We start from the raw sequence: 10,950 nt of genomic DNA, 5'->3' as shown, positions 1-10,950 counted from the left end.
TTTTTGTGCCAGTAGTGTAGCTTTGTGTAGTTTTAGCTGTTAATTTTAAAAGAAAGAGTAGAACTTGTCATTTAACTTGTCATCTGGGGGAATTATTGAGAACGCTGCGTCCTATTTTGCATAAATAAGATCTTGCACCTCTGTGTTTTATGATATATCCTAGAAAAAACTGCAAGACATGGCTATAAATAGCCCCCATGTGCGTGCGTGTGTGTGTGTGTGTGTGTGTGTCTTTAAGAATTCAGCTGTAATTTGAGAGAGGGAGAGCGGGAGAGCGAGAGAGAAAGCTTTCACACCACCCACCATCAACCTCTCTGTCATCATTTTTTGCAATCGAGCGACGAGTTACGGGATCGGATCTGATCCGATCCGATCTGATCTGCGCTGCAATTATGCGCCTTTCTCCTCGGATGCGCAGCTCAGTAAACACTGGGAAACTGGTCCAGGCGCAGAGCCTCGCCGCCGCCGCATAACCCACTACTTGTTAGCGTGTATGTGCGTGCGTGCGTGTGATCACCAAGAGGCCCGTCTTGTTTATCCGGAGTGAGCCGACATGGCTCCAGCTCAGCGTACTCGGCTTTGCGATCGACCCCCGGAAACCAGCTGAGGAAGCGAGGCGCAGATCATCTCCATGAGCCTTCAACGGTTTGTCCATTTATGTCTTACAGTTTTCCCCACACAATTGTGCTGTTTTTAAAAAAAAAAAAAATCTCACAACACATTTCACGAGAGTCGGAGGAGCGATGAATTAGCGGTACCGTGATCGTTCGAGGCAAACATCTGTGGCAGTGATCATGATCTATCGACTGTTTGTCGCATCTGCCGGGGGGGGCTTCACCGTACGATCCGGTCTAAATACATGTTCGGTGGCACAAACTCGGCCAAAAATACGTGGGGGGCTATTCAGATTGCCTTTATTTGTCCCACACGGGGAAATTTACAGTACATTTACATTAAGAATGGGAAGGGGGAAAGGTTCACCCCATGCGCAGGCGCAGCTAGTTTCATAGGCGGTCAACAGTTCTCCAGGTGGAGATGAAGAAGATTATTATAAATAAAGCCCCTATTAATACCCCACCAGCCACCCCCACATCTGCTTTGATGCAGGACACATCCATACACGGGTACTATACACGAGGCAGCTAGGACTTAGTGGAAGGATACTTTTTTTTAGCAGAGTAGTTACACGGCAGTCATTACAAGTCATGAATAGATGCTGCAAAATGACTGTCCGGCAAGTTGGTCATAGATCTGGATGATGGATCAGACTGTGATCAGGTTTGAGCTGGACTCTGATAGTTCAGATTGCAAACATCCAGTTTTTTCTCCCGACAGGAACTCGGCTGCAGGTGGATTTTAATGTCAGCAGGTGTTGTTGTTGCTGTCTACTTCAGCTGTTTCCTTTTACTACTCTCAAGCTGACCTCTGTACAGTTTGCCCTTGACTGGGGGGCAAACATGTTGCTAAGACAAAGCTTTGCTTAGAAAGAATGACTAAAGGTGTGTTTTACATGCACATCCAGCCAGAGGCACAATAGAGAGCCTTCTAAGTGCAACTCTAATGTGTTTTGGGTGCGTTTCAGCCACTAACTGTCCACTAACTCCATATAGCCAGACAATAGAGGACGACTCTGGACTGGCCTTCATGGTCCCTGCTGGCTTTTTCTTTGCCGCTGCAATAAAAGCTGGAAAAGAAAGACCTCCAAGGCTGTATCTCCCAGGAGGGATGTGTGTGTGTGTGTGTTTAATAGACTTAAATGTGCTTTTAATGGAAACATCTCCAGGCTGTAAATGTCCAAAAGACCAGGCCACATGCAAACATCTGGATGTAGTTGCACAGGGACTGGCTGACGGTGGATCTGTGCCACTGACACACATTTTCTAACAACAAGGCCTTTTAGATTTGGCTCTATAGATTGATTTGCGCGTGATCCAAAAATGTTGAATGGAACTTTATCAGTAGATTCAGGTCATGGGGGAAGTTTTATTTGTAGAGCTGTTTCTTTACACCGTCCAATTATGCTCCCATCATTTTCATTTCATGCTGCTCGTGTTCTTGACTTTTACTTTTGCTCTTATCTTTCCAAGATCATGACAATGAAAGTATAACAATGATCTGATTGTAAAGGTTTTAACCATTTACACAGGATGTCCTTGCTGACAGATAAAATAAGGAGAGCTGTCTTCTATTACGTGGAACGAACTAACCAGATCTATTCCTTCACTCCTTCAGCATTAAACATGTGTTTGTTCAAGTCCAGTCTTCGGTGTTGCACCTCAGTTCATATAGCCCTGACACAAATCTATGTTTTACAAGCAAACACTGCAAAGTCCAGGATGGGCTGAAAGAGAACGTTCATTGGGCTGTTAGATTTGATGAGCGGTGCAGAAAGTGACCGTTTTGGTCCCTGCAAAAGAGTGCGTCTTGTTGGAGGCTGCTGAAAGGACAGTGGCTGTTTTCTGCACACACATGGACATTTGATCCTTCTGTCCTCTGTCTGCAGACCTGTCCTTCCTCTGTAATGTCATATGAGTAAGCTGCCTATTCATGTTTACTGAAAGTAATTCAACAGTCTTTGACCATTATATAGTATCTCTCAAGAGCAGTCGATACTATCCCACCGTCTCTGTCACATTGTGTCTTGTATATAAGGCCAGAGGCCCCGCCCAATTGTTCCTGGGTTACACACTGACAGAAGGTGTGAACCTATGGGAGATTCATTCACCTCCATACTTTGTACCGTGTCATATGACTGGATTCCTGCTCATGGCCAGTTGTCATAACCGCTTTGGTTTTTTTGCCCTGTAACCTTGCTAAGCTCCGTCCTGTTGCCTGGCGACTCCTGTCTCAGCTATAACACAACTAAGCTAAAATCCTAACTCACAAACAGACCTTTGAAGTTGTCAGGACCAGGCAAAATGTCCTGGTTTCTCCAACATGTCCTCATTTTGCTAGTAGAACACGTTATATGTGGGAAGATCACAAACACGGAGGATTAACCAAGAAATTAAGGGGTTGGGCATCAAGGGGCCAGACGGGGCAGATGCAGTTTCTGGGAAGATGTGTAGTAATCTTAATAAGCTCAGCGTGACCTTTGCCAAGTAACTAGTCCCAGCTCTACAGCTGCCTGTGCACATGCTGTAAATGTTGCGCTATATCTGTTGAACATCCATAGGATTCTGCAACTTCTGGGCCCTTTGATCTCAAAGGTCAAAGGGACTCTGCATCCAAGCAACATACTACTGTACAGTCCAACTCTTTTCGGCAATATAGCAGCTGCCCTCTTGGAAGCTTGTATTGATTCACTTCAACCGCGGTTAGAAACTGTGGAAACAAATACAAACTAGAACGTAAGATAGTAAAAGACACTTTTGTGTGTCTTTTGGGGGTTGGGCCAGAGGCAAACACTCACGATTTTCATGCATTTGTCTCGTCAATGATTTATTGTCTTGCCTGTGCAGAAGAAGCATGGGTAACATCTATTTCTCCGCAGCTGAGGCGCGTGGCCATGGACCCTTTCAGCCAGCTCATCTTCGTCATCTCGGTGACCAGTTTCCTCATTTTCCAGTGGCTCTTTCACAAAGGCAGTCCTTGGGTGTCCAAGCGCATCAGCCCCGGCTTCCTCAGCCTCAGTGACAAGCAGAAGGTGGAGTGGAACTCAAGGTGACCCTCGAGAGCTCTCTGACCACAATGAGTTTGAGCTGGAGTGTCCAAACCAGTCCTAAGAGGGCCTTCTGTCCCAGCCAATCCTGCTGAGTTACGGCCCTCGTGGGACTGTTTTGGACACCCCTGTCTCAAACCGAGTCCATGTAAAGCAGTTGGTGGAGCTGATGTTTAATCCATCTCCAAAAACACACTCAGCGACAGTCTGCCCACATGTTTCCTGTCACGCTGCTCCCTGACTCACCAGAACTGGTTTTGTTTGGTTCCTGCTGTCTGATAAGGCTCTAGTATTTGAACATAAGCTGCTTGTGTCGTCTTATCTGCCCATAATGTTTCTGTGTCTTCAGTCCTCACAATGTAAAGGGCATCAACTGGGCATTAAAGTATAGTTTGCTTCCCTTCTTTGTGCTCTGTGGGCCAACTCTTACATTTATTAATGTATTTGGATATCACAGCGGGATTATCCTTGTCACATTAAAACAACACAACTGTGATCTCTGTAATAGATGAAGGAAAATGAGTCAGAGTGCACGTTCACACCAATGATCGGAGCGTTTGATCAGGCTAGAGCCCCACATCCATTGTTATGGGAACATGGCAGATCCAGTTTGTATCAGGCCAGATAGTCAGCAGGGACCTGCCTCAGATAATCAAATCAGATCAATCCTTTCCAAAGATGAGACTTTAATGATCTATTTAAGATTCCTGACTTTGTTGAGTCCTTTTCTCGGGCTGTTGACAAGGACAGCTGCTGACAGAGCCCCCCTGTATCTCATTTTCTGCTCTAACTGTTGATTGTTCATTCCAGGACAGTGTCGACGTTTCACGCGATCCTGGTGGGAATCTTCTGCCTTTGCATCCTGCTGTTCGACGATGCTGTCAATGAAGACCCAGTCTGGTGAGAATCATGCTTTCAGTCAGTTTAACGTCTTCCCACCCCGGGTGGACCGGTGCTCCATTAAACCCACTTCAACCATTTGGTTTTACAGGGGAGACCCTACATTGGTGAAAATTAACGTTGCCATCACAACAGGCTACCTCATATCTGGTGAGAGAAACACACCACGAGCTGAAATAAATGTGGCAACTGTAGGATCAGATTGATCCAAATGTTCAGACATGTTCAAACTGTAGGTCTGCTCCAGTGACACGCCTCCTCTACTCTTTGTTTTCCAGATCTGCTGCTAATATTTTACTATTGGAAGGCGATAGGAGACAAGTTTTTTGTAATTCACCATGTGGCAGCATTGTATGCTTACTACTATGTACTGGTGAGTGCCCTATTGTCCAATAGCAGAACGTGCAGGCAAGATGGGAAGGAGACGACCAAGAGTGAACAGCTGCGCCCTCCCACGCTTGGCCTTCCAATTCAGCATTACCAGATCCACACCTATCATACTGATATGAGAAAGGCCAGGGTAAGGTCAGAGGTCTTAGATAAAGAAGCCCTGAGGGGGAGGGAAATAATCAATGAGAATACAGAAATAGAGTCAGATATCAGTGGTACGGATGATTTGGCATCTTTTTAGGATTAGATTTAAAACTAAATGAGATTCAACCTATGTGCTCAAGAATATTATCAAAATGTACGAAGAGTATGAGCAAAAGTGTCAAATACTATATATACTAATGGCACTAGAAATAAGGATTTCTTTTTGAGGCACATAAATGCCAGATTTTATACCTTGAATTATATTGCAAACCCGTTAAAGTAAAAGTGGTTAAGACCTAAGGAAGCGCACCTCCAGGACCGGCGCTGTGCTCCGATCAGGAGCGCCGCCGTTACCTCACCCCCATCAGACGCGGCCAGTGGAAACGTATGGGTGCGCGGCGTCGGGCCAGATGAGCGCTGCTGTTCACTCCTGGTTCAGCCCAGGTCACCAGGGTCTGCCAATTATTACAGAGATGAATGACGATGGTATTTTTTGCATGGAATGCTCAAAGATTAACCTGGCTGACGACCCCGCCTCCCCCTCCCTACCCCCCCTCCCCCTCCCCCTCCCCCCACCTTGCTCCTACAGTTTCCGTAGTTGTTTAATTTTTGTTGTTGTACTGACTCCCTTTACTGTTCTGCTGAGCTGCCTCAGCGCAGGTGAATGCGTCCCTGCGCCCGCCGCATGCATGCCCTTCCAGCTCTACGCAGCCAGCCTTTCTTTCCCTGCATGACCACAAACAGTTTTTTTTTAAAACTGCCAGTCATTTTTGGGCCTACACGAAACAATAAGAGGGGAAAAAAGGCCTTTTTAAAAAAAAAAAAAAAACAGTGTCATTGAACTGAGACCGAGTGTGTCTCCCACCAGTTACAACTTCACTGCTCCTATGACACTTTTTATTTCTATTCTTTATCATTTTGCTGTCGTTAAAGTGTCAAGAAGGTCATTTTATGCCTCAGGACTTCCTGTCCTGTCTCTTTAACTTCGAGCTCACATGTAGTCTGCTTAGCTTTGGCCTCATTCTTGCACTAAAATGGAATCTAAGATTTTTCCATTCCTATCGGCAAATGACAACACAAACAAGAGCAAGCAGGATTTTAGGTTTCCAGCTTGTGTGGAAGCCCTGCAGTTCAGCTTTACTCTTCATTGTTTTGGTGATGATGCATATATCCTTTCCATGTTCGCTTAAGAATAACACAACATAAAAAGAAGTTGTTTCTGAGCGGAAGACCATACTGTTACTGGACACTCATGGCAGTTTTCCTCACACTAGGTCTTAAACACCTGTAGAATAACCGAGTCATCGCTTCCTATTTCTTACTATTTCAGTGAAATTCAACATTTAACTTTGCAGTCATGATGTGATTAAAAAATCTGTCTTTTATTTCTTTTAGATTTAATCTCATCTTTGTCAGATTCATGTCGAATGTGTTTTAGTGGCGTGTTTAGTGCACAGTGAATGCTACAAGCTTGTGTATGTAATTGTTGCCAGATTAGCAACTAAATGCTAACAAACCTTAAAAAAGGCAAAACGTGACAATTTAATGCAGTCATTTTCTAATGCAAATACAAATTGTATGCAGACATATGTCCTTTTGCTTGATGGTACATTAAGACTGGAATTATTTAAAATGGAAAAAGGTAAATCAGCTGCATGTAGTCTTCACAGTGTTGTCTTGCTTCTTATTTGCTTCTGACTGTAGTGGTGTTCTTTCCTTTCTAATATATCTGTGTGTCTGTCCTGTCCATGTTTGTCCTCTGCTGACATTAACATAAACGCCCCCCCCCTTCAAACCCCACATGCAAAAACTACGTGTCATCCAAAATGAGCAGAAGGTTTGCGTGTTGCCGAGGAGGCCGAGAGCAGGTCTAGATGGGGATTTCTTTATTCCTGTCTTGTCTGCTGCTTTTGCTGTTGTGTTGCACTGAGCAGATATGATGCCCAGTCACAGTATGGACTTACCAGTTCCTAGAGGTACTAGCATCCTCCTGCTGGCTGGAAAACAAAAAATGCACATGTTTGTGTCACCTGTAGTCTGTTTCACCGAGCAGCTCTTATTTCAGAAGGATGGTAAGTTTTTCTCCTGCCGTGGACGTATGTCCACCAGACAGCTTTTTAAAATCAATGCAGTGATTTATTTATTTTTTAACTTTAACCGATGAGCTGAAATAAACATACAAATCACATTTAGCTTCTTTGTTGCAGAGAACACATGAAAACCATTATTTTGGGGGGGTTAATGGCACAATTATAACCCTGTTATTCTGTTGTAGCCTATGTGCTGGAAGGTAGGTTAACGCCATTTCAGAGTGGGAATCAAAACGTTGTGATGATGGTTGATTAGGAGACATTGTGCCAAGGAATAAGGAGCTCATTTCAGCTTTGCGTTCAGTGCAAAAGGTGCTTTTAAATGTCTCGAAGATGATCTCAAACAGAAAACAACTTGGGATTCGGGCCCTGATCATTTAGAGAATGGCAGGTAACGGTTGCTTTTTGTTTTTTCCTCTGCATGGCTTTCTGTTGCTCAATCCGGTCTGGTGTGTGTACAGTTGTTCGGTGTGTACACAGTGCAGTACAGTGTTGTGTGACAGTTGACATTTGTGATATCAGCTCTCTGATGAAGTGCTAAACGTCAGCTTGCAGTTGTAGCGGCATAAATAGTTGCCACATCTGTTTTTAGTCTTGGGTGCCTCTGTGAAAAGGTTGCTGTTTGATACACACGCACACACTGTATTTTCCTGCATGGTTTCATGTACCGGTAATTTGGATTGATTTTCTAATTGGCACAAAGATGTAGCTACATTAGTCAAAAGCATTCGTTGTTTTAGCGTCTTTGCTCTGTGTTTGGGCTTAGAAAACCTACCATTGTAAATGACCAGGCTAATTCTGGCGCTAACGGGTGAAGGCTCTTTTGTTAGATCTGACAAAGGCTAGACGCCTTTGTCAGATCTAACAAAAGAGCCTTCACCCGTTTTGGTATTTGGTAAGGACATCTAATTTTAGGCCAATTTCACACATTGGTGTACTGAAATCGGAATCCCCACGTTGCTTTGGCTCTGCAAGCTCGGCACTGGCGTCACTGTTGTTGATTCAAATGCTTTGCTGTCTTCTTTTTTTGTCCCTTTCATGTTTCCGTTGTCTTCTTGTTCTTGCCTCATTCTTCCAGGGCCAAGGAATGCTGCCTTATTTTGCTAATTTCCGTCTGCTTGCTGAGTTTTCAACGCCGTGCGTGAACCAGCGGTACGTACCTGCTCACAGATGATCAGGGCTCTGTTGCATGCTTCCTTTCATCCCGTTAGTTTGCAGAGATCATCTTAATGTCCATTTAGACTCCTTTGTTATTAACAGCATGTTATGTTTCAGCTGGTTCTTCGAAGTGCTTGGTTATCCCAAGACCTCTCGGCCCAATATGGCAAATGGCATCGCCATGGCAGCAGTGTTTTTCATGGTCCGCATCGCTGTCATGCCAGTCTACTACACTCGCATGTATGGCGTCTATGGCACGGAAGCCTTCTACCTGGTGCCGTGGGGTGGCCGTGTAGCCTGGATCTGCTCCAGCATCTGCCTGGACATCATGAACATTATGTGGATGCACAAGATCGCGCGCGGCTGCTACAAAGTTCTGCGTTCAGCACGCCAAAGCAACGCCGCTAAGCCTCAGGAGAATGGCAAGACAGATTAGCCGTGAAACAAAGACACCAGCCGCCCCGGCGGTGGGACGCTTCCGCTTGGGAAACCATGCCTGGACTGACGTCAGAGGGCTGAATGTGAAGACAAGTCATTACTGAAATGTACCGATGGACCTCTCAGCTGGCCGACCTTAAGCCATGAAAATGACCTCCAAGCAATATTGTCTGTGCATGGCCAGCTACTTTCCTCTGGAACACTTTAGCGTGATAAACAGATGAGGTCATCCTGGGATAATATACAGTCCTATACACACATTTTCAAAGCTTAATCTCTTCAACAAAATACCTTTTTTGCTATTTTCAATTTTTGCCATTGCCTGAGGATGAAAGAAATGATTTGATGATGATGATGTTGGTGAAACCTTGAAACCTTGAAGCCCTTCCTCATGTGTGGTTGGTGCCATAGAAATTGCCTGAAGAGGCTAGCAGCCTTCCTGGGACGGGAGCTGTGTGGTTGGTGCCATCAGAAGGAAGAGAATTGTGCTCACCATCTCCCACTCTTGTTAATTTAAGTGTTTCTGCGGAGAAACCAGCCTTTTTTGTATTGAACAGCCTTTCAGCGGTTGGCTTAGATGTTATCGATGCGCACGGGCACCAGCACACTGATCTCAGTTCTTGATTTTGTGCTGCTGGGGTCATTTAGCTCTGTTTTTTATAACTTAACGTGTGCTGAAAAGGGAAATCTGAATGTCACCTTTGCCACGTTTGGATACTGACATGAAAGTAATAGATGTGCATTCATGCTAAAAGCATTGCTCTTTTACTTTCCCCACATTTTGCAATAGAATATTATATGTTCTTCCCATTTAAGATACCTTTTTAGTTTTTAAAATCTCCCCGTCTTCAACTTTTGCAGGAATGCAAAGTCAGGCTAAAGCTAGCATGTCTTTTCTTTAAAAAACAAAAAAATACAATACATATTTCAGGTCTTAATACATGTAAATGTTGCCAGTATCTATTTATTGTCACTGCGAGCGTGTTGTTTGTGATTTATGGTCCATTCACGTAGGTCGTTTTCAGCGGCTATGAACAAAGTTAGGTTCACATGAAATGTGGCATTTTCAACATTATACTGACGAGAAAAGGGGAAAGTCAAAATGCCTTTTGGTTTTAAGTGTTAAGTTCCTCATCAAAACTGGTCTAACGCACAGGGATTCTTGTTCTTTTGTTTTTAACGGTCTGATTATCGGTGAAGCTGTTAAGCGGTTTTAATAGTCTTTATTCCAAAGATTCGAGTATTTTTCTGTCATTGCCGCCACACAGTGAAGATGTTTTAGATGGACAAAAAGGGAATTTGGGTTAATAGGCCATCAGGAGTGGACGGTTTGGGATCAGTAACTGTATGAACGAGCTGAGCAGGTTCCATTTCTACTTCAGTGGACTCAAAAGGAACTAGTGTCTTCTAGTGGCTTCGTGTAAGGTCATGCATGGGCAAAATGATCTTCATGCACACTCTATATCTGCATGTGGTATTGCATGGAGGTTGCGCTGTAAAGAAAGTAGCATATACATTTGACCAATTTTGTTTCTTGGTACATGTACATAATGTTTGCTTCATACTTGTACTGTTCTGCTTGTACCGTGCCACATAGTTTAATCCACTGTCGAGGATAACGTCATATTTATTATAGCAATGGGCCGAAAACATGGGTAAGGAAATACTTGATTACTCAGCACAACTTTTACCAATTTGGGCAGTGCAAAGAAACATTAATCCTATGAGCACTTGGCATTTTATGCATTCTTTAATTTATGAATCCAAGGGAGGCAGACGGAGGAAGAAACGCTGATGGTGCCAGCAGCTACTGACGCTTGTGTTGGTGTTTCTCTTCAGACATGAGTCACGGGAGTGTTTAGTGACATTCTATGAATGTATCAGACAAGACAGGGGTCACTTTCTTTTGTTCTTTGCAATAAATACCAAATTAACTCATTTGTGTTGGATTTATTTTCGCAAACATCTGTGAATTCAGAAGAACCCTGAAGTAATTTTAGCTCTATTGGTGAAACAACAACACTCAGTCAGATGAGATATTGAAAATTGTTAACTAGGATTAAAGTTTCATTATTTACATTTTCATTTAGCAGCTGTGCAACATCCATCCATCCATCCATCCATTCTCTACCGCTTATCCGGGGTCGGGTCGCGGGGGCAGCAGCCTAA

The 10,950-nt window shown here is 44.0% G+C and overlaps 1 protein-coding gene across 2 annotated transcripts; it reads left to right on the top strand.

Annotated features, from left to right (window-relative positions):
- The first annotated feature begins 151 nt into the window (after window positions 1-151).
- tlcd4a (TLC domain containing 4a) lies at window positions 152-10,719 on the top strand. 2 transcript variants are annotated; one of them, XM_003967901.3, is made up of 7 exons: window positions 157-645; window positions 3,494-3,663; window positions 4,472-4,561; window positions 4,653-4,711; window positions 4,840-4,934; window positions 8,264-8,337; window positions 8,461-10,719. In XM_003967901.3, exons 2-7 carry the CDS (start codon window positions 3,509-3,511, stop codon window positions 8,777-8,779), a joined length of 792 nt encoding a protein of 263 aa, XP_003967950.1. In that variant the 5' UTR covers window positions 157-645; window positions 3,494-3,508; the 3' UTR covers window positions 8,780-10,719. The 2 variants fall into 2 exon arrangements, with proteins under 2 accessions (XP_029699064.1, XP_003967950.1); XM_029843204.1 differs by lacking the exon at window positions 8,264-8,337 and having other exon boundaries at window positions 152-645.
- The last annotated feature ends 231 nt before the right edge of the window (window positions 10,720-10,950 follow it).

Source organism: Takifugu rubripes, chromosome 10, assembly GCF_901000725.2.
Source record: "Takifugu rubripes chromosome 10, fTakRub1.2, whole genome shotgun sequence".
NCBI lineage: Eukaryota > Metazoa > Chordata > Actinopteri > Tetraodontiformes > Tetraodontidae > Takifugu > Takifugu rubripes.
The sequence above is the reverse complement of the archived record's forward strand: the minus strand, read 5'-3'. Positions and strand labels throughout refer to the sequence as shown.